Source organism: Ahaetulla prasina, chromosome 14 (assembly GCF_028640845.1).
Source record: "Ahaetulla prasina isolate Xishuangbanna chromosome 14, ASM2864084v1, whole genome shotgun sequence".
NCBI classification, from domain to species: Eukaryota; Metazoa; Chordata; class Lepidosauria; order Squamata; family Colubridae; genus Ahaetulla; species Ahaetulla prasina.
The window spans coordinates 24,751,388-24,774,922 of record NC_080552.1 but is presented as its reverse complement, the minus strand read 5'-3'; the positions used below and the strand labels follow the sequence as shown (position 1 = coordinate 24,774,922).

Below are 23,535 nucleotides of genomic sequence, written 5' to 3'. Positions count from 1 at the left end.
GCCAAGGAAAGATGTCAGGGGATACTAATTTCATAATAGACATAAAAAAAATCATAAGCAGGCAAGGGAATTGTCTTTTTCTCTGTATGTGTCTTGATTCTCCATTCTTTAAACACATTCATTCACCCATCCTTCCTTTCTGATTTACACATACTTTTTCCAACTTAGCTTCCCCTTCTGATGCTGCAGCAGCCATTCAGATTGATTCAGGTATTGTGCTTTCTGTGGAGAGGGAGAAAGCACTCACTGCAAGCCGAGTGAAATGAGCGCAGTATAAGTTAGACATTAGGAACAAAATCAGTCACTTGGAAAATTGCTGTTTGCTGTCTTCCTCCTTTGATCTCATTGGATTATCTTGATTTCCCTGCAGCAAGCTACAGTGAGAAGGGGAAGGGCGGGGAGAGGCGGACCAGCCAAAAATGCAGACTTCAACACTCCTGTCTGTCCTGTAGACTGTCAGTTCCTAAACACCTCATAGTAGTCTTCCTATATTGTGCATGGTAATTTTCTCTTCAGGTTAAACAATTCACACATTCCAAAAATATGTACAATTGTGTAGGCAAGTGTTAATTTTTCAGCTTTCTGGTGTGAAACACAGAGGAACTCTTAGTTTCATATAAGTCATGCTCTATATGTTGTTCATTAAGACTTAAACAAAACATAACGTGTGAAAAAAATTATGGGAAGTAAACTTATGGGCAGCTCTCTTTCCTGCTGTTAACTAAAAAAGCTTGAACAGCCTGTAATATTGGCATTTTCTTTTTGTATATATGAAAGGCTTTCTAGTGCAAGAAGCTCACAGCTTTCTAATGAATAATAGGAAATAACATTCTTGTAGCACAAACTAACTTGATATTTTATTTGCATAAAAAAGTTCAAGGTCTGATCGTTGAGTTATGAAAAGTGTGTGTGTGTTTTGTGTAAAATGCCTGCTGTTCTACCTCCTGTGTGTGTTAAAATGTCTCAAACTTATGCCTCAATGTGGTATATTTAAACATCCAGACTGCCATTAGAGGTAAAACAGTTTTTACCTGTTCTGGGTAAATTCTGGGCAAGCTGCCCGATTGAATCTTGCAGAAGCTTGTGTGCTTGCAGCAGATTTTTCCATTTTTTGGGAATGGGATAGGAAAATAAGATCCATATACATATTAACCCAGTTTTGTGACCATGTAAGCTCAGTATGGCTTTCTGGGTTGAGTTTTGTAGGACGCAATTTGTCACTTCCTTCCACCCCAAGAATTATTGAAGAGGCTACAATTGACAGAATACCTGGAGAAAGTAATTCCCTGGGCAGATGCAAGTGGAAAGTGATTTTCCCTTTTTTAAAAAAAATGTAAGATATTTATATTTTGCCTATTAACCTTAAAGAACTTGATGTTAGGATTGTTTCCGGTATTTTTGAATTAAAATCAACCAGAGAACACTACATATATTTCCTTCCTTTTAGCACAATATATCAGGCAATTATCAGTTAAGCATGACAACAATAAAAAAAAAATAAGTAAGAAGCCACCTGTGAGAGAAAACAAATCAAAATAAGAACCAGTTATATTGTGTGTAGAATTTATTGAATTTGGGTCTTTTCCTATTCCAAAGAAGGGGGATTTTTTTTTTATTCCAGGAAGTGGGTCCAAGATTATTCAAAGAGAACATGAAGAAAATAAACTCTGTGACCTATAAACTTTATAAACCAACAAACTTACCTCAGTGCTTGGGCACTGGGTTAAATAGCTCAAATAGCTCTATATTTTCTTTGGATTAAAACATTAAAATTGTTATTAAAATATTGCCAATGCTGTTACTGCAGAGAATGCCCAGGGTCCAGAAACAGCTGGAGATTAACATCCTACCCAGTTTGGGTTTCTTTGTAAGATCATCAAACAATCAAGGTGGCATATAGGACAAGTTAAAATCAGAACACAACAATAAAAGATTAATTAAATAGCAAATTACCATACTGTGAATGCCCAAAGTTAATATTGGTATAGATTGATAGTCCTAGTTTTGCAGGCCCAGATCCCATCTTTATGACCTCCACAGAGAGCAACATGGGTAGGGCTTCACAGACTTCAGGGGAACCCTGCTTGTGCAAGCAGGGTCAGCTTTTTTTTAAAGGTACTGTATCCACAGTGGTTATAGACTCAAGAGGCATATGGAGGTATGAATGAATGATTGAGTGTAAGTGCTGGTTATCTAAATATCATTTCTACTGCAGTTGAACAGTTAGGATGGCTGCCTCCAATTCTGGACAAAACTATTACTTAACTGGGATGTCTTGCTTGTGTGAAACCCACAGGTATGTGACGGGCCACATCTGGGCCTGTCCACCAAGTGAGGGGGATGATTACATCTTCCATTGTCACCCCCCTGACCAAAAAATCCCCAAACCTAAACGTCTGCAAGAGTGGTACAAGAAGATGCTGGACAAAGCCTTTGCAGAACGGATCATTCATGATTACAAGGTAAGGATTTCCTTAAAGAGAATCTGGAGACATTAGTATCTAGACAGCAGTCCTTTCTCCCAGGAGCAGGTTTCAAAACCCGTCGCTACCGGTTTGCTTAATGCATGCGCAGAAGCGGGTGGGCTACCGCTGCTACAGGTTCGCCGATCCAGGGAGAACCGGTAGCAACCCACCACTGCTCTCTCCGCAGTTGAAAGGGAAATTGATAATTAGGATGGCTATGGTTCTGGAAGCAAATAAGTCATGCTTTTCTAGATCTATGTCAATCCAAAATTAAGCACCAACATTTATCTTAGGTTTGGCTAAAGCAAAGGCATTGGGTGTGTAAATATGCTTACAATCATAATGTAGAAAAGTATTTTAAACCAGCCTTTGTTTAAACCAAATGAGAGTATAGTAAGATAGTTTAAATTTATGTGATGTTTCTTGACTCCTATATTTTTGCCATTGCTCTTAGCTGTACCATTAACAACACCATGTGATCTTTTCTTAGGATATCTTCAAACAAGCAACAGAGGATCGGCTGACAAGTGCCAAGGAGTTGCCCTACTTTGAGGGTGATTTTTGGCCCAATGTATTAGAAGAGAGCATAAAAGAGCTAGAACAGGAGGAGGAAGAAAGAAAAAAGGAAGAAAGCACAGCAGCTAGTGAAACAATAGAGGTGACTAAATTCATGGGGGATGTGGCCACAATATTTATGTGAGCTATATGAACCACAAATTCTTTCAATCCAACAGAACTGTGAGTTACATGCCACATTTCCTTTTTAGAAGCTCAAAATGGCATGCAAGGGAGGCTCCCTTCATTTTAACCCCATAGCAAGAACCTGTGAGAGAGTTTGTGCAAGGAGAGAATGACTGATCCAGTTGACTGAGGATCAAAATACACTTTGGTTTGTTTTGCATGGTGGTGTTTTTGATGTTCCAATAATAGATTGAGCTTTAATTTGTAGCTTCTACTTAGGGTTCCCCTGCCCCCTTGATATGGTTGCACAAGCCCATCATGGATTGATTATGCTGATAGTTTAGACCGGAAAGCAGGATGTAAACGGTTTTGTGCTAGAGCCACACAGCAGAGAGCCTTGCTTGCCTGCCTCTGTTGCCATTTTTAAATTATTTGTTGAGGGAAAGGAGGAGGTGGATCTTTTTAATCCCACCTTTATTATTTTTATAAATAACTCAAGGCAGTGAAAAGGTGGCTCAGGGGCTAGGATGTTGAGCTTGTCGATAGAAAGGTCGGCAGCTCAGCGGTTCGAATCCCTAGTGCTGCCGTGTAACGGGGTGTCCCAGCTTCTGCCAACCTAGCAGTTTCGAAAGCACGTAAAAATGGAAATAGAAAAAATAGGGACCACCTTTGGTGGGAAGCTAACAGCGTTCCGTGCACCTTTGGCATTGAGTCATTTTATTTATTTATTTATTTATTCAATTTCTATGCCGCTCTTCTCCTGAAGGACTCAGGGCGGTTTACAGCCAACTAAGAACAACAAATACAAAAATTAAAAACAAATTTAAAAGATTAATTTAAATAGGCTGAAAATTCTAAAATATTTTTAAAAACCCATTAAAAAACTATTAGGCCAGTCCTGCACGATGAAATAAAAGAGTCTTCAACTCACGCCGGAAGGCCCGGAGGTCAGGGAGTTGGCGTATCCCTGGGGGTAGCTCGTTCCAGAGGGCTGGAGCCCCTGCAGAGAAGGCCCTCCCCCTGGGGATCGCCAGTCGACATTGTCTTGCCGGCGGCACCCTGAGGAACCCTCTCTGCGGGAGCGCATTGGTCAATGGGAGGCCACCGGTAGCAGCAGGCAGTCCCGTAAGTAACCCAGTCCTAAGCCATGGAGCGCTTTAAAGGTGAGAACCAACACCTTGAATTGCACCCGAAGGCAACCGGAAGCCAGTGCAGCCTGCGCAGGATAGGTGTTATATGGGAGCTTCGAGCCGCTCCCTCAATCACCCGCGCGGCCGCATTCTGTCATGCCGGCCACATGACCACGGAGACGTCTTCGGACAGCGCTGGCTTTTCGGCTTTGAAACGGAGATGGGCATCGCCCCCTAGAGTCAGCAATGACTAGCACGTATGTGCGAGGGGAACTGTTGTGTCTTGCCCGCCCTCAGAGCAGCCGGGGCCTTCTTATCTGCTCCCGAACATGGAGGAATGTATGCCTCCCAGCCCCAGTCCTGGCTCCATGCCCAGACAAACTGCAGAAGAACGAGCACCTCCCGGCCCCAGCCCTGACTCCATGCCCAGGCAAACGGAGCAGCTAGACCCCGATCCCTCCTCCACAGCATGTGAGCCTGAGCAGGGTTTATTACCAACAGCTGATTGGAGTGACCCTCGCATCAGAAGATTGGATAGGCGGAGGCAACAGAAGGAAGGGAGGGGCAGGCCTTCATGAGTGCTGAGTCATGGAGCCACACCCCATGGCCTATATAAAGGATCTGCTTTCTGGCAGTCTCTGAGTCAGGCAAAGTCGAACTTATCTTGCTGAAGTCACTTACTGGTCTCCTGCCTGCTCTGAGGACTTTGCTAGGACTTTGGGCAGAGCTGCAGAGGCAAGCCTGATTCGGATTTCCCTGACCCGGCCGTCAGCGGAGGAGTGGGACACGACAGGAACCTTTACCTTTACCTTACAAGGCAGTGAACATACTTAATACACCTTCCTTCTATTTTCCCCATAACAACCCCGTGAGGTAGTTGGGCTGAGAGAAAGTGGCTGGCCCACCCAGCCGTCTTCCATGCTTAAGGTGGGACTAGAACTTCAGATGAGTGGGTTAAATGTATGTTTCATGCTTACTTTTTGTTGTAGGCAAGTAGCCTGCAAAAGAAAGCAGGTCAAGAACATTTTTTTAAAAGGAAGATGCATACAAATAACATTATTACATTAATAATTTTGGTTTGTTGACTGGACTTTGCACTATTTATATTCTGTTCAAGCTCTTGTGGCCAATTAACATTAAATTTCTGGAATAGTTGACAATATATATATATTTGGTCTTACAGTGCTGATATTCATGAAAAAGTAAAGCAATAGTTTACGTCAGTTTTATTTTTTGCAGCTGCAAAACACAGGTAGGCAGCGAAGAGAAACCAGTTCAGTTAAAATGAAAGGAAAACCATGTAATCCATTGGGATTTTTTGGGTTTAATTATCCCCATTACCAGTTTTCCTGAACTTGATGGGCCAAAGGTAGTACAGGCTGCTTCCCCTGTCCCATACAAGGAAGAAGATCACTTCTGCGGTTTAAAGAACTCTTGAGTCTTTGTCCGCAATCCTACTGAGAGGTGTGTACACCTGAGAGGTGTATAAAAAATTAGTATTATTGTGGGTAACTACCTTCGTTTAGCTTGTCTGATTTTTCCTTGCCCACTCCTCCTAGCAAGCAGGTGTTCTCTTCATACATGCCTTGAAAGAGGAGCAGTTGAGCAGCTTCCTGATGTTTTAACAGGGAAGCCAGGGTGACAGCAAGAATGCCAAGAAGAAGAATAATAAGAAAACAAACAAGAATAAAAGCAGCCTTAGCCGAGCCAACAAGAAGAAACCCTCCATGCCTAACGTGTCAAATGATTTGTCTCAGAAGTTGTATGCCACAATGGAAAAGCATAAAGAGGTACTATGGCCAAGCCCTCCTCATTTCCTTTTCTTCACTCACATTTGCAAAGTTTAATGTTACAGAAGAGAGAGGGAGGGAAGTAGAGCACATTAAGTAATGTGGTACCTTGACAACTTGGCAGTTCTCATTGGTGGAGATTGTCTTGTGTTCACCTCTTCCTTTGCCTTCACATGGCAGGTCTTCTTTGTGATTCACCTGCACGCGGGGCCCGTCATCAACACCTTGCCCCCCATTGTGGATCCAGACCCATTACTTAGTTGTGATCTGATGGATGGCCGGGATGCCTTCCTCACTTTAGCAAGGGACAAGCACTGGGAGTTTTCCTCACTACGTCGCTCCAAGTGGTCCACTCTGTGCATGCTTGTGGAGCTGCACACCCAGGGGCAGGATCGCTTTGTTTATACCTGCAACGAGTGTAAACATCATGTGGAAACACGGTGGCATTGCACAGTCTGTGAAGTAAGTATATGTTACCTGCTTTGATGCTACTCCAGGTTTGAATTGGTCTGCAAACCTGTCTCTTCTTTTCTACAATACTTTTAAAAATAATATATGCTTATGATTAATATGATATATAGTAACATAACTGTGGGGCCAATTATTATGATTTGAGCATCAGTTTTACACAATGAACAAAGCCATAGTAACACTTCTCCATGTGGGAATTCTATAGGAATCCTATTTTCTGAGCAAGGCTGTTCTGTATTAGTGGCCACTGGAGTTCTTCATTATGGTCTTGATAATTGAATGACTTATTAATAGAACTAAAACTGTGACAGATGGAATGTCTCGGGTACATGCATCTAGCTTCACAAACTCTCCCTATTCTTTTATGCAGGTGAACTGCTTGCATGCATACTTTCTCACATTGTAGGTTGTTGATCTTGGTGTCTCTCACTTTGCTTTTCAGGATTACGACCTCTGCATTAACTGCTACAACAGCAAGAGCCATGAGCATAAGATGCTGAAGTGGGGCTTGGGCCTGGATGATGACGGGAACAGCCAAGGGGAACAGCAGTCCAAGAGCCCCCAGGAATCCCGTCGGCTCAGCATCCAGAGATGTATTCAGTCTTTAGTGCATGCTTGCCAGTGCCGCAATGCAAATTGTTCGTTGCCGTCCTGCCAGAAGATGAAGCGTGTTGTCCAGCACACCAAGGGCTGCAAGCGCAAGACCAATGGAGGCTGTCCTGTGTGCAAACAGCTGATCGCCCTTTGTTGCTACCATGCCAAACACTGCCAAGAGAACAAATGCCCAGTGCCCTTCTGCCTCAACATCAAGCATAAGCTTCGGCAGCAGCAGATCCAACACCGTCTGCAGCAGGCGCAGTTGATTCGCCGCAGGATGGCAACCATGACCACCCGAAACGTGCCTCAGCAGAATTTGCCTTCTCCTACCTCAGCAACGCCTGGGACCCCAACACAGCAGCCAAGTACCCCACAGACTCCCCAGCCCCCTCCCCAGCCTTCCCCTGTTAGCATGTCACCAGCTGGTTTCCCTACTGTAGGAAGAACACCAGCGCCTCCTCCCATTTCAGTGGGCAAGCCTTCCACCCAGGTGGCTGCTCCGCCTCCGCCTGCCCAACCCCCACCAGGAGCTGTAGAAGCAGCCCGGCAGATTGAAATTGAAGCAGCCCAGCAGCAACAGCAGCAGCAGCAGCAGCAGCAGCAGCAGCAGCAGCAGCAGCAGCTCTACCGGGTGAGCAGCAATGGCTTGCCTCCAGGTCGAACAGGGATGGTGAGCACAGCAGTGGGGGCAGTGAATCCCATGCAGCAGGCAGGAATGAATGTGCCCCGGCCTAACTCTGTCAGTGGCCCAATATTGTCCAACCTGCAGCCTGGGCAGTGGCAGTCATCAGCTCCGGTGCCCCCACAGCAGCCAGGAATGCCAAGGCCAGTCCTGCCCATGCCTGGCCAACAAACAGTAACTGGCCCAAGGATGCCAGGCGTGCAGCCACCAGCCCGAACGATTCCTCCAAATGCTTTGCAAGAGTTACTGCGGACTTTGAAATCTCCCAGTTCCCCGCAGCAGCAACAACAGGTGCTGAATATTCTGAAGTCGAACCCACAGCTCATGGCAGCTTTTATAAAGCAGAGAACAGCCAAATACGTAGCAAACCAGCCTGGCATGCAGCCCCAGCCAAGCATTCAACCCCAGGCAGGAATGCCACAGACTCAAAGTCCACTGCAGCAGCCACCTCCACCAGCAGGGCTGCATGCTCAAACAGGCCTGCAGAATCTGAGTGCACTGCCAGCAGGTGTCCCGCGACCGGGGGTCCCTCCCCAGCAACCAGCCCTAGGAGGCCTGGCTGCACAGGGCCAGTCAATCAGCATCATGAACCCAGCTCACAATCCGGCTATGACTAACATGAGTCCTCAGTACAGGGAGATCTTGAGAAGACAATTACTCCAGCAGCAACAGCAGCAGCAAGGAGGAGCGGGGCTGGCCACTCACAGCCAGTTCCCACAGCCTCCAGGCCCCGGAGTTTATGCCCAAGCCATTCAGCAGCAGCGGATGCAGCAGCAGCAGCAGCAGCATCTTTCAATCCAAGCAGGGCCCATGGGGCAGCTAGCTCAGATGGGACAGCTGAATCCTATGGGGCAGCCGGCCATGGGAGCTGATGGCAGCCCTAACATCCAGCAAGCTCTGCAGCAGCGACTCCTGCAACAGCAGCAGCAACAACTTAAACCACAGATGGGCTCTCCAGGCCAGCCAAATCCCATGAGCCCCCAACAGCATCTGCTCTCAGGACAAGCCCCCACGTCCCACCTCCCTGGCCAACCAATCAACGCCTCCCTCAGCAGCCAGGTGCGCTCTCCAGCACCTGTTCAATCCCCCAGGCCCCAATCCCAGCCACCACATTCCAGCCCATCCCCCAGGATACAGCCCCAGCCTTCTCCACACCATGCCTCACCCCAGACTGGCTCACCTCACCCTGGGTTGGCTGTTACAATGGCTGGCTCCATGGAACAGGGACACCTGGGCAACCCAGAGCAGAGTGCAATGCTTCCCCAGCTCAACCCCCCAAATAGGAACGTGTTACCAAATGAGCTGTCCCTGGTTGGTGATACCACAGGAGGTGACACACTAGAAAAATTTGTGGAGGGCTTGTAGCATCCCATAGTTTCTCTCATGTTCCTGGACTTCTTGAACTGAAAAAGACTTGCAGCTCGAGCTAAACCCTAGATGGGACTGATTCATCCTCTACCTGTGAATGGATGAATGGCTGTTTAAAAAAAGAGAATATATATTTTTTTGTTCAAGCCAGCCAGGTGTGGTTAAAATATCTGGTCTCCTTGTTGTGGGTTTTTTTTAGTTGTTATCGTTGACTTTACTTTTTTAAAGGGGAAAATGAGTCCATTATATTCATATTTTTATTTGTACTTTCAAGACTAAGCAGTGGTGTTTAGCAGAGAATATTCACATTCTAATGTATCTTGCTACATTTCTGACATTTGGCAGAAAGTTTGTTTTGTTTTAGTCTTATTCTATTCTGGATTTTGCAAGTATCCTAAGTATTATTACCCCTGGGAAACATAGGAACTGACTCTTGCACACACAGACACACATTGCAGATGTAGAAATTGTTGCCTGTTTCTCCGATAAAACTGGTTTTAGATTTTAAAAAATAGGGACACTCACTACTTAGGACATATTAATTTTAACAGGGAAGAAGTGTATTCTGTAATTCTTTGATGTGAACTTGAACTGAGGAAAAGCAATTACAGTGTAAATCATGCAAACTATAATTACTATAAATATGAACAATTCAAGATTCAATCACTGTATAGAGGGGGGAACAAACTCATTTCTTACTTCTATAGCATATTGTTAAATAAACTGTGTGCAACAGACAAAAAGGATGTCCTTGAATTCATGTACATGGTATTAACTTAGTGTTTGGATTTTTTGTTATGAAAATGCTGTTTTCAACATTGTATTTGGACTATGCATGTCTTTTTCCATTGTATATAAAGTATTGCTTAAAAGTGATATAAATTACTGAAGTTTTTAAAATGTTTCTGTCCTTTAAAATTCATGTAATATTGTCACAGTTTGTATTTGATTGTGTGCCTGCGAGAGTATAGGGATATAGATTCATTGAAAGGCATCCAGTAAGGAAGTAGTACTCATACTTGGCTGTACTGATTTGTAAGAATTAACAGAAAGAAATTAGAAGTATTCACTTTTTAAAAACACATTTTGGGGAAGGCGCACCAGTTTGACAGAAACAGGTGCTTCCTAAAGTAAAATCAAAGTACAAGGTTTTCTGTGCAGTAACAATGAAGAAATTACACAACAAATTCAGAAGGGACAAGACCATCTCCATTGATTTTCTCAGCCTGATCCTATCTACGATGTTCCATCCAAGGATGGCTATACTATTTTTGAGGTGAGCAAAATTGGGTTTCTTACTTTGCCTCATACATTAAACAATCACTAGGAGGTACATGATGAGTTTTGTAAGGTACCATAACTGACAAATATATCTAAGGGAACTACAGTTTCATTGTAACTGAAAATACCACAGGTTGTACGCTGTAAATTCAGATAAATCCTTCCTCCTCAGGCAAAGGGTGGTGGTAGGGGAGAAGAGAAGAGAATAGAATAGAATTTTTTATTGGCCAAGTGTGATTGGACACACAAGGAATTTGTCTTGGTGCATATGCTCTCAGTGTACTTAAAAGAAAAGATACGTTCATCAATAATAATAAGGTACAGCACTTAATGATAGTCATAGGGTACAAGTAAGCAATCAGGAAACAATATCAATATAAATCGTAAGATACAAGCAACAAAGTTACAGTCATACAGTCATAAGTGGAAGGAGATAGGTGGAAATGATGAGAAAATTAATAGTAGTGCAGACTTAGTAAATAGTTTGATAGTGTTGAGGGAATTATTTGTTAAGCAAAGTGATAAGTGTTCAGGAAAAAACTGTTCTTGTGTCTAGTTGTTCTGGTGTGTAGTGCTCTATAGCGTTTTGAGGTTAGGAGTTGAAACAGTTTATGTCCAGGATGTGAGGGGTCTGTAAATATTTTCACAACCCTCTTTTTGACTCGTGCAGTATACAGGTCCTCAATGGAAGGCAGGTTGGTAGCTATTGTTTTTTCTACAGTTGTAATGATCCTCTGAAGTCTGTGTCTGTCTTGTTGGGTAGCAGAACCAAATCAGACAGTTATAGAGGTGCAGATGGCAGACTCAATTCCTCTGTAGCAGAGGTGGGTTTCAGCAGGTTCTGACCAGTTTTGGAGAACCGGTAGTGGAAATTTTGAGTAGTTCGAAGAACCGTAGTAAAAATTCTGACTGGCCCGCCTCCATCTATTCTCTGCCTCCCGAGTCCTAGCTGATCGGTAAGAAATGGGGATTTTACAGTATCCTTCCCCTGGAGTGGGGAGAGAATGGAGATTTTACAGTATCCTTCCCCTGCCACGCCCACCAAGCCATGCCATGCCCACCAAGCCACACCCACAGAACCGGTAGTAAAAAAATTGAAACCCACCACTGCTCTGTAGGACTGGATCAGCAGCTCCTTGGGCAGTTTGAGCTTTCTGAGTTGGCGAAGAAAGAACATTTGTTGCACTTTTTTGATGACGTTTTTGATGTTAGCTGTCCATTTTAGATCTGGTAGAACCTAGAAATTTGAAGGTCTCTACTGTTGATACTGTGTTGACTAGTATTGTAAGAGGTGGAAGTACGGAAGGGTTTCTCCTAAAGTCTACCACCATTTCTACGGTTTTGAGTGTGTTCAGTTCCAGATGGTTCCGGTCACACCATGAGGCTAGTTGTTCAACCTCCCGACTGTATGTGGATTCATCATTGTCTTGAGTGAGACCGATCACCGTTATGTCATCTGCGAACTTCAGTAGTTTAACAGATGGATCGTTAGAGATGCAGTCATTGGTATAAAGAGAGAAGTGGGGAGAGCACACAGCCTTGGGGGACACCTGTGCTAATTGTACAGGTATCTGATGTGATTCTGCTTAGCTTCAGCTGCTTCCTGTTTGTTAGGAAGCTTATGATCCACTTACAAGTGTGTTGAGGTACCTGTAGCTGGTTTAGCTTAGAAGAGTGTCTGGAATGATGGTATTGAATGCTGAATTAAAGTCTACAAAGAGGACCCTTGCGTAAGTCTTTGGAGATTCAAGCTGTTGTAGGATATAGTGCGGAGCCCTATTAACAGCATCATTTGTTGATCTATTTGCTCGGTATGCAAATTGCAAGGGGTCTAACAGCAGATATGTGATGGTTTTTAAGTGGGATAGCATAATGTTAATATTTGTTTATTTAATAAACACAGCTGTCCATCCAATATACATGACTGGGCAGTAATGTGGGAACAATGATACTTTAAAAAGATTTGTTCACATTTAGTACATAAAATAATTTCTTGCTTTTTTAACAGTGGGAAAGTAAGAAATGAAATAAATGTTATAATTTAAGCAGTCTAAAAGAAGATATGTTTTAACATCTCCATAGGCAAGTATTAACAGTTTTGGTCCTCCCAAATCTTTAAAGCAAGAATTTAGAATGTGTTCAGTAAAAGTGCTGCCCTCTCACATCGCATCATCTTGCTCTCTTCTTCCCAGTTTTGTATTTTTTTATACCACTACACCTCCTGGGAGACTATTTCGTAGTAAATTACTTGTGCGATACTCTCAGGTGACATAAACTTGAAAGTTGTCTTTGCAAATGAAGGAGTATGCTTTTTCCTCCTTCACTAGCCAGCCAAAGGAGTAGGGTGAAGATACTTTTAGGCCTTAACCAATCATTCCACCAAGCATGCTCAAATCATTCCTCAGGATTGGAAGCAAGTGACCAACTCTTGACATCAAGCATCTCCTTCTCAAAATCTTCAATTCGGGGAACAAGGCAGTTTTGACTTAACCAAACTAAGTATGACCTGCCCCCATCAGCTGCAGTTTTAGAAAAGTCTGCATTTAAATCCATCTTTTATTACCAAATAGGGATTACCCAAATCTAAGTCAATGAGAAAATGGACTGCCCCTGCAATCACTTGTCCAAAGCTGCTCTTGGGATGCAGGCTATCCACTGTCTAAAGTTTGGCTAAAAGGGATCAAACTACTTCAAACCCCAACACAAATTATTTTCCCCCTGCTGCCTCCCAAAAAAGGACTGAGCGAAGAAAAAAATATAAACATGAAAAAGGAGAAGAGGCAGCTGACTGGAAAGTTGCAGAGGAAAAAGCCTCCAGGAGTTCACATTTTGGAAGAATATTGAATAGCCAAAGGGCTTAGTATCACCTTTGCCCCTTTTTCTTGCATCTGTGGAGGTGTCCTTTTTTTTCTCTCCGAGCTTCTGCAGTGGTAAATGTGATGCAATTGGCATCCAAAAAGTCCAACAACTTATCCAATGCAATCCTTATGCCATTTTGCTTCAGTTCTGCATGCAGTGCAGACAGTTCAATGGGCTGATATAGCAAAATTTGCTGGCAAAGAGATGGGTTGGAATGAATATAGTGCCTCAAGATTTCCAGTTTCTGACCCTCACCACTAGCAGCAATCGGAGCGGCTTGTACATTTTCCTCTTTCTCTGCCAGTATGCTGACTTTAAACTCCTCAGGTGAACTAGGAACAGGATGACAAAGGAAAAGGCATTATGATACATAGACAATCTCTTAAATTTACCTTATTTTTTGAAAAAGGTGGGTACCTGGTACAACCCAGGCCAGAACTACTCACATCCACTACACAGCATCAACACAACCGTTCCCCAAATTAAGGCTATCTAAGGGTAGAAAATATGGCTGGCTGAGGATGGGGTGGGCAGGTGATCTTCTAACTTTTTGCCTTCATTCCTCAGCATCTGGTGATGCATGCCAACAGGCTAAAAAATCAGAATGGAAAAATGAACACGCTCCTTCCAATCTGCCCCTATACCTTTGAGATGCTGCATAAATCTCACTTCCAGCTCTTGTTGTGCCAGCTGGCGCTTCAGAAGTTGTCAGGATTAGGTCTCCATTGCCCTCTCCATCAGTTGCTCTGTTTGCAGGAAGAGCAGCTCCCTTTGGCCACCCAAGTCCAACCTCTGGCCTCTGAGCACCTCCTTCAGAGAGATCTGTACAGAGTCTCGTATCTGGGCTCCCCTGAAGCAGTCGATAAGGAGAAAGACATTTTTGCCGCAGTTTCTGAAAGGAACTGGTAGAAACTGGCATAGATTTTTTCTTAGAGTCTGTTCCTGCCTGTTGGTGAGTAAACTGAAAAATTTCCTTCAGTTTTAAAACCATCTGCTGTTTTGGGAGAGCACGGACACCAAATCTAGGGAAAAAGAAGCCCAAATCACAATTCGCAAGTAAGCACAACCTGTAAGGTATTTTTGTAAGTTCTTGCCTACAGAAGGGGCCTGCTTCAATCCTGACAGCACCAACCTGCTCAATTCCTTCTTCAGTTCTGGGGTGTCCATGCTTGAATAAGGTGGCAAGGGCACGAGCGGAGTAACACAAGAGATGTCCCTGGCTTGGCAGGCAAGATCTGTAACCAATCAAAAGGGAACTGAATCAAATCAGCCACATGGACTATATTCTGTCTGCTGCAAAACCTATCACCACTACATACACTATACTGGTTATTAGTCCACAGTAAAATCATCCCAAACCTCTGGGAAGACAGCTGTCAGATACTAATCCCCATCATGCACACTTTTTTTAAATTAAAAAATGCTCAACAGTTAATTGGAAAAGTGCTTTAGAAGGAGGAAGCCAAAACTGGATTTCTAGATTGTTGCTTCCCTTCCAGAATCTTCAGAAAATAGGAATCATCCAAAGATCCAATGAAGCTTAGGCAGAATTCTGGTCTGCAAGGATTCTGGTCTTGCGCTTCAGTGTGATCATTCACTGAGCTTCAAAGGACTCAACAGCTAAGTAAGTGGCAGGAAAAGAGCTCCCATTTTTTGGGCCATGTTACAAAGCAGCTGTCGAAGAAGTTGTCATAATAACTGACCCAAAGCAGCAACCTACCAGAAATCTTTGGAACAGGTATGGAAGCAGACAAACTTGAGCAGGCAGGAAGAGCTTCGTGGCTGTCAGAGTCTTCTCCAGGCCAATTCCGAGAATTGTGCAGTAGCAAATCTCCCACTCTAAAATGGAATGTGGCTGCTGAATTAGTTTCACTACTAGCAACAGTCACAGGGTGATTCTCCTGCATGTCCAACATGTGGACAGAAGTCCTCAAAGGATTTTTGGCATTTGCAGTTTTAACCTGCAAAGGTTCTACAAAGATGCCCCTTGAACACAGCGGCACTGCTTCCTGCTCCTCCTCACTGTCATCCACAATCACCACATCTCTCTCTGCTGCACAGAGGCCCCTGTCAGGTTTCACTATTTCAAGCAAAGAGGTAGATGAAAGCACCGGCAGCAGTTTATAGCTGCAAGACAACGGTTCTGTCTGGGTTTCATGAGTCCATTGTTTTTCAAGGGAAGAATTCAACCTGGATTTTTCAACCTGCACGTCATCCAAGCTATTCCAGGCTGCCAGAGGAGTTTCAGGCACCACCAATGTCCTTCCTTCACTCCAGCCTAAACCTTCCCAGAAGCTGCCTTCATGACCACTCAGGTCCAAGGGCTGATGGCATTCACCCAAAGATTGTGTGCCCAATACATCTCCCACTTTACTTACATCCCGCTGGGGAGGGGCTGGGCTCCAGCAGTTTAGGACATCAGTAACAGGGCTCTTTTTATGCCATGACTGTTGCTCAGAGAAGCTTGAAGCAGCCTCTGCTGGTTTCTTTTCTGCCTCCTGTTCCAGCTCTTCATCAGAATCTAGTACTACAATATGATCACTCATAATATTCAGATCCTGAGGATTTACCACACCAGACTTCTCTAGGCTGCCAATAGGAGCCTCTCCCGTCCCGTTTATATTCTGTTGCTTATCATTTTGAGAGAGAAGCCTATCTAATATGTTTGGCTGTGATGCAGATGTTATTGGAGAGAAAGGAACTTCTAGGTCTCTTGGCAAAGTCATCTGGAAATCTTTTGCTGGCGCTTGAAAAAGTCTTGGAAAATTTCTTGCTGTAGTTTCATCTTTGGCTATGTTAATATTCTGCTCCCAGACAGAACAACATTTCATTTCTGAGACAGATAATTGGGTTGCAGACCTCTTCAGGTGATTACTATGAGTGGAATCCCCAGCTAACCTGAGATGAATCTGACTTGTGGGTTCTTTTCTACTACTTGCTCTGAAGGACACTATTTCCTTAAAATCTCGCTGGAACTCAACAGAATACTTTTTCAGTTCTTTTCCCATGCCGGCAATAAAGGTTTTCAATTTGGATGACTCTTGATCACTTTTGATTTCACTTTCCTTAACTGTCACACCTCTTCTGGGCTTCTCCAGCACCTTTCTTGGACAAGAATCACCATCTTGGCCAATCTTCTTTTCCACTTCATCACGTCTGTATTCAGTGCAGACCTTTTCCTTCCTGGCTTCATCAGACGTCATTCTGCGCTGAGTAGCCACAAACTCATAAATCTCCTCTAGTTCCTGCTCATTCATACTGTCACTGATTTCATCTCTGCATACAGCTTTTGCCACAGTTTCCTCATCTTCATCCTGCCACATGGATTTCAAAAGTTCTTCAAAATCTTCAACTTTGTCTTTATCATCAGCTGGCTTTTCTACAGATACCTTTTCACTAGGTTGGCTTTCACACAGAACAGCCAATTCTTTCACTCCAAACCTGCAAACATACAAATGTTAAATAAATGTCCTTTCTCCTCTCTGGGTACAATCCATGGTATAAGATAATCCTTACTCATGCTTCATACAGCAAACCAAAATGAGTTATGTTCAAAACTGTCATATGGTAAATTTCACAATGATTCCAACCAACTAAATACTCTGAAGCATCAACCCACCAACCTTATTGCTAGGTCAATCACATCTGACAACAAATGTTGGGGTATGAAATGTTCAGCTGTGTAGAGGTACTTCAAGAACAGAGCAACAGCATCCCCTGGAGCATCATGTAACAGCACGCGGGAGGCTCCGACTTCTTCTTCAGCCACCACAAAACGTTTGTGGTCAACCTGGTAGAAAGAACAGAAAAAGACACTAAATTCTGCAGCAGCAATCATAGGCTCCTTCCCTTCTTCTTTCAAATTTTCCTGACCACAAGTGGAAGTTGTTCTGTACTGCAGACATTCAAAAGCATTAGCACCATAAAAATGGTTTCTAGGTGTGGCAAAGTTTGCCAGTCCAAAGGTTTCCTGCCTCAGCAGTTATAAACACATTTTCATTTTATGCAATACAGGTAATCGTCGAGTTACGACACTTCAAAGTTGTAACCTGAAGTCCCCCACCAAGTTCTTAAGACACAGTCCCGAGATTATGAATGTTACAGCATCACAGCAGTCGTTCACCCTTATGAATGACCGCAGAGGCACTGCAATGTTCACCCTGCTTATTCCCTGATCTAGCGAGCCTTTGATTTCTTTGCCTGCTTCGGTGCATTCACAGAGAACAGAGGCCTAAAATACTGATCTCACAGTACTTTAGGCTTCGGTTCTCTGTGATCAGAGGCCTAGACAAGATCTGTGGCAAAAGGCTTTGCAAGGTGATGAGGTGCTTTGAGGCAGCAAAATCACGCTGCCTCAAAGCATCCCATCCCCATGCAAATGCTTTGCGCACCAAGACTGGAAGCTTCTGGGGGCCATGATCTCACACAACTTCAAGCACCCATCAGCTTTTGCAGAGAATGGGTGCCTGAAGTCGTGTGAGATCACGGCCCCCAGAAACTTCCAGTCTTGGCGCACAAAACATTTGCAAGCTGATGGGATGCTTTGAGCAGCCTAATTTTGCTGCCTCAAAGTCTGTGCGTGCTGAGACTGGAAGCCTTTGAGGGAGACTCACTGAGGCTACCTGCCACTCCAAAAGCGGCAGGCAGCCTTGGTGAGTCAGTGAAGCCAAGCAGGGCATGCTCGACCCATTCTCCCCCTGCTCTCGACACTCCACTTTTGAAGCGCTGGGAGCAGGCAAAGAAACTGGCAGAGAGACAGCTTGCTTGATTTTCGCAAGTTAAGTGCCTGTGGAGACGCGGTGTGGCAGGATGGGGTGGGGAGGAATTGTGGGGAGCAAAGTATCTCAGTGGGTTGGGGGAGATCTTGGGTGGTCGGAAGCACTAGGCCCCCTATGACTTTCCCCACCCTGAGATACATCATGTGCACTTAACAACCTGCGCATTCGATTAGTAAATACATGAGTGAAACCAGGGAGTTTTTACATTCATTTTACATGATTCACTCCCAATAAATCCTCGGGTTACAAATGTTAATTGGCAGGCTCCATTATGTTCACAACTCGAGGACTACCTGCATAAAAATACCAACTTTACTGTCCTAAATGCTATCCAAAGTCCCTTTGTGTCCCTTTCACCAATTAGATCTGTAATTTTCTTCAAGCCGTTACACTTCATGCACCCTTTTTTTCTGCTCTTACAGCCTCCATCTTGATGAATTGGCTTTATTTTGCACTTGCCTATTGTAAGGCATAGTTGGTTGCTGCTTGTAGGAGTAACCTTGTTGTAGGATCTCCAGTGAATCCTGCTGCCTACAGCCACTCTTCAAAAGTTTGGTTTATTGGTTGCAGTTCTCTAACTGACAAGTGAAGTAGATGGTGTGTCCTTACTAGTATTTCTCTCCCAAGCGATGCTTAGAATCAACCTCAAGAGGAAAATTTACAGATAAGAAAATGGAAAAAGTCCACAAATGTGGATCCATAATAACACTCAAGCATGAACAATGTTAAAACGTTTTTTACGTACAGCCCTTTAGCATATTATGGCTACTTACAAATTGTAAAAGTTGAGGACACCGTGCATACAATACAAACATATGGGCATAAAAGACTTCCCCACTATCCACCTGGATCTGGATATCGCTCAAATGAGGATTATTGACCATCTCCTTGAAGGCAGCAGCCAGTGAGCCAACAGGGAACTAGAAGGAAGAAAGAAAGAAAAATCAAGCTCCTCTTTCACAGCCCACAGGCAGAGAGAAGATGTTAAATTTCTCATTAAAAACTTAAGTCTTCCATTTAAAAGGAAGGTTTGGGAAAAGGAATGCCAGCAAGACAGACAGACAGACAAAGACACACACACACACACACACACACACACACACACACACACACACACACACACGGCTTAGTCCCAGAATCTTCAGAAGTCCTCTATTTGGCAAAAAGGAAATGGGAGTATTTTATATTATGTAGAGATCCAATTGTACAGCTTGAGGTACTGAGTTTGGATAGACGCTCAGTATTATTCGTCATTCAGACACACTTTGCATACAATTCTGTTCTTACTGTTTCACAAGAGCATTTTTGAGATCGTTGCTGCTGCTGTTGCTGCTTCTCCAACAACCGAGTAAAAGCTTTTTGCTGAACACCTGGCATCTGTTCTTGTTCTACAAAAAATCATCACCATCATCATTAATATAAACCTGGCCTAGAACATTGCCACTGTTACACATTAATACAAATCAAACATGTTGGTTGTATCGTGGTTTTGTTCCCTTCCTGTTGGTCTCAGATACCACTGACTCCTTCAAGGGGGGGTAAGATTTAGTGGAGTTGTTTTTGGCCCAGATGTTTTTTTAGGCCAAGACAATTCTGCACACAGAACCACAGCTCCAAAAAGAAACATTTGTGATTTTTTCTTCTAGGATGCTAATGCCAAAAACCTCCCAGCTGTTTACAAAAGATGGAACTGAAAAGACTGCATAGTTTCCATCAAGATCCAGGGACGTTGCCCCCCTTATAGGCAGCCAAGGTCTTTACAGCCCTTTGAACTCCCAGTCGGGGTGGGGGGTGGGGGAGGCTTTGAACTCTCCTAGGCCAAGCAGCCTCACCCGGGTGCTCCAGCCGCCCAACATCAAGGCTCCACTGGGTGAACGTAAGTCCTTCCCCGGCCAGCTCCAGGAGATCTTGCAGAATATCAGCATCTCTCGGACTGCCGGCTTCAAAGCATTCGCCGGTTCCGCTTGGGAAACGCACTATCTCTGGAGGCTCCGCTGGCGGCCCGGGCTTGCTGAATCCCGTCCTCTGAAAGGGGAGGAGGCTCCGTGGCAGCCCGGCAGAGACCAAGTCGCCACACGTGACCGATAGAGCGGCCGGGCTGAAGCCCTCAAACTAGGCCGCGGGGAGGCGAACTCGGCCTCGGGATGCTCCGGGGACAGAAACGCCGCAAAAGAGCGACGGCTCAGCTGCCCCCAAGGGGAAGGGAGGACCCCGGAGAAGAGCCCGACGCTTCGCCGCAGCCACGCACCTGATCGGCCTCCCAAGGAGCTACGGCCGGGGTGCCCGTCAACGAGCTCAGCTCCCACAGCCAGCCCGGCCTCGCATTAGCCGGGGCCCCTTTCCAGCGGCTGGCGGGCAGCGGGGGCGTGCGGGGCGCGGCCGGGGCCTCCAAAAGCAGTAGGGCCGCCCGGGCCTCGAGTCCGCGGCGGGCGTCCTCCGGCCCTTGAAGCAGCAGCGGGGGCGGCGGCCTCCCGCGGCCCTTCGTCTCTAGGCGGAGAGCAGGCGGCAGTCAGTGGCTCCCAGGCGGCGATCCCCTCAGCCTCTTCCCCCCACTCCCCGCCTGACTCACCAGCCCTGGGCCGCCTCCCGCCTGGCCCGGCCTCCGAGCGGGACTTGGCCGGAACCACCAGCGGCTCTCCGTCCGCCTCCCGCCGCCTCTTCCTCCCGGGCGGCCGAGGGGCACCGCCTCGCTTCAGTCCGCGCTCCGGGGGGACGGGGCGGCGGGAGCAGCGCCTGTGCCTATCCCGCGCGCCGCTGCCCCCCGCCGCCGCCCCGGCGGATCCCGCCGCCGAAATTCATCCTCAGAGTCGCCCATTTTGGCGGCGCAGCTACGCAGGCGCCACCTTTCCGTCGCTGCGCGAGCTCCCCCTACCGCTCGGCGGCTGAACTGCCCCAACCCTCTTTGCAACAGCCCGCGCCGGGACGGAAGAGTCACGTACAGAAATAGGAGCCATCTACGATTTTTATTATATATTTTACCCGAGACGTAGAGCCATCTACGATGGATTTAAATGCAGACTTTTCTAAAACTGCAGCTGATGGGGGCAGGTCATACTTAGTTTGGTTAAGTCAAAACTGCCTTGTTCCCCGAATTGAAGATTTTGAGAAGGAGATGCTTGATGTCAAGAGTTGGTCACTTGCTTCCAATCCTGAGGAATGATTTGAGCATGCTTGGTGGAATGATTGGTTAAGGCCTAAAAGTATCTTCACCCTACTCCTTTGGCTGGCTAGTGAAGGAGGAAAAAGCATACTCCTTCATTTGCAAAGACAACTTTCAAGTTTATGTCACCTGAGAGTATCGCACAAGTAATTTACTACGAAATAGTCTCCCAGGAGGTGTAGTGGTATAAAAAAATACAAAACTGGGAAGAAGAGAGCAAGATGATGCGATGTGAGAGGGCAGCACTTTTACTGAACACATTCTAAATTCTTGCTTTAAAGATTTGGGAGGACCAAAACTGTTAATACTTGCCTATGGAGATGTTAAAACATATCTTCTTTTAGACTGCTTAAATTATAACATTTATTTCATTTCTTACTTTCCCACTGTTAAAAAAGCAAGAAATTATTTTATGTACTAAATGTGAACAAATCTTTTTAAAGTATCATTGTTCCCACATTACTGCCCAGTCATGTATATTGGATGGACAGCTGTGTTTATTAAATAAACAAATATTAACATTATGCTATCCCACTTAAAAACCATCACATATCTGCTGTTAGACCCCTTGCAATTTGCATACCGAGCAAATAGATCAACAAATGATGCTGTTAATAGGGCTCCGCACTATATCCTACAACAGCTTGAATCTCCAAAGACTTACGCAAGGGTCCTCTTTGTAGACTTTAATTCAGCATTCAATACCATCATTCCAGACACTCTTCTAAGCTAAACCAGCTACAGGTACCTCAACACACTTGTAAGTGGATCATAAGCTTCCTAACAAACAGGAAGCAGCTGAAGCTAAGCAGAATCACATCAGATACCTGTACAATTAGCACAGGTGTCCCCCAAGGCTGTGTGCTCTCCCCACTTCTCTCTTTATACCAATGACTGCATCTCTAACGATCCATCTGTTAAACTACTGAAGTTCGCAGATGACATAACGGTGATCGGTCTCACTCAAGACAATGATGAATCCACATACAGTCGGGAGGTTGAACAACTAGCCTCATGGTGTGACCGGAACCATCTGGAACTGAACACACTCAAAACCGTAGAAATGGTGGTAGACTTTAGGAGAAACCCTTCCGTACTTCCACCTCTTACAATACTAGTCAACACAGTATCAACAGTAGAGACCTTCAAATTTCTAGGTTCTACCAGATCTAAAATGGACAGCTAACATCAAAAACGTCATCAAAAAAGTGCAACAAATGTTCTTTCTTCGCCAACTCAGAAAGCTCAAACTGCCCAAGGAGCTGCTGATCCAGTCCTACAGAGCAGTGGTGGGTTTCAATTTTTTTACTACCGGTTCTGTGGGTGTGGCTTGGTGGGCATGGCATGGCTTGGTGGGCGTGGCAGGGGAAGGATACTGTAAAATCTCCATTCTCTCCCCACTCCAGGGGAAGGATACTGTAAAATCCCCATTTCTTACCGATCAGCTAGGACTCGGGAGGCAGAGAATAGATGGAGGCGGGGCCAGTCAGAATTTTTACTACCGGTTCTTCGAACTACTCAAAATTTCCACTACCGGTTCTCCAAAACTGGTCAGAACCTGCTGAAACCCACCTCTGCTACAGAGGAATTGAGTCTGCCATCTGCACCTCTATAACTGTCTGATTTGGTTCTGCTACCCAACAAGACAGACACAGACTTCAGAGGATCATTACAACTGTAGAAAAAACAATAGCTACCAACCTGCCTTCCATTGAGGACCTGTATACTGCACGAGTCAAAAAGAGGGTTGTGAAAATATTTACAGACCCCTCACATCCTGGACATAAACTGTTTCAACTCCTAACCTCAAAACGCTATAGAGCACTACACACCAGAACAACTAGACACAAGAACAGTTTTTTCCTGAACACTTATCACTTTGCTTAACAAATAATTCCCTCAACACTATCAAACTATTTACTAAGTCTGCACTACTATTAATTTTCTCATCATTTCCACCTATCTCCTTCCACTTATGACTGTATGACTGTAACTTTGTTGCTTGTATCTTACGATTTATATTGATATTGTTTCCTGATTGCTTACTTGTACCCTATGACTATCATTAAGTGCTGTACCTTATTATTATTGATGAACGTATCTTTTCTTTTAAGTACACTGAGAGCATATGCACCAAGACAAATTCCTTGTGTGTCCAATCACACTTGGCCAATAAAAAATTCTATTCTATTCTCTTCTCTTCTCCCCTACCACCACCCTTTGCCTGAGGAGGAAGGATTTATCTGAATTTACAGCGTACAACCTGTGGTATT

At 44.8% G+C, this 23,535-nt stretch overlaps 2 protein-coding genes across 5 annotated transcripts in view; one reads left to right on the top strand and one right to left on the bottom strand.

Annotated features, from left to right (window-relative positions):
- CREBBP (CREB binding protein) overlaps positions 1–10,084 on the top strand; it is a 65,614-nt gene extending 55,530 nt beyond the window's left edge. For all 4 annotated transcript variants that reach the window (XM_058157375.1, XM_058157374.1, XM_058157373.1 and 1 more), the window contains exons 27-31: positions 2,297–2,462; positions 2,956–3,123; positions 5,905–6,066; positions 6,247–6,528; positions 6,980–10,084. In XM_058157375.1, coding sequence (XP_058013358.1) covers positions 2,297–2,462; positions 2,956–3,123; positions 5,905–6,066; positions 6,247–6,528; positions 6,980–9,181 — 2,980 coding nt within the window. In that variant the 3' untranslated portion in view covers positions 9,182–10,084. The remainder of the gene's footprint in view (positions 1–2,296; positions 2,463–2,955; positions 3,124–5,904; positions 6,067–6,246; positions 6,529–6,979) is intronic.
- A 2,251-nt stretch (positions 10,085–12,335) lies between these two features.
- SLX4 (SLX4 structure-specific endonuclease subunit) lies at positions 12,336–20,874 on the bottom strand. Its single transcript, XM_058157313.1, has 10 exons — positions 20,672–20,874; positions 20,351–20,589; positions 19,935–20,127; positions 19,390–19,490; positions 18,876–19,022; positions 16,948–17,114; positions 15,045–16,765; positions 14,457–14,559; positions 13,969–14,346; positions 12,336–13,656 (listed from the first exon to the last, which is right to left on the bottom strand). Exons 4-10 carry the CDS (start codon positions 19,477–19,479, stop codon positions 13,329–13,331), a joined length of 2,934 nt encoding a protein of 977 aa, XP_058013296.1. The 5' UTR covers positions 19,480–19,490; positions 19,935–20,127; positions 20,351–20,589; positions 20,672–20,874; the 3' UTR covers positions 12,336–13,328.
- Positions 20,875–23,535: the final 2,661 nt, after the last annotated feature.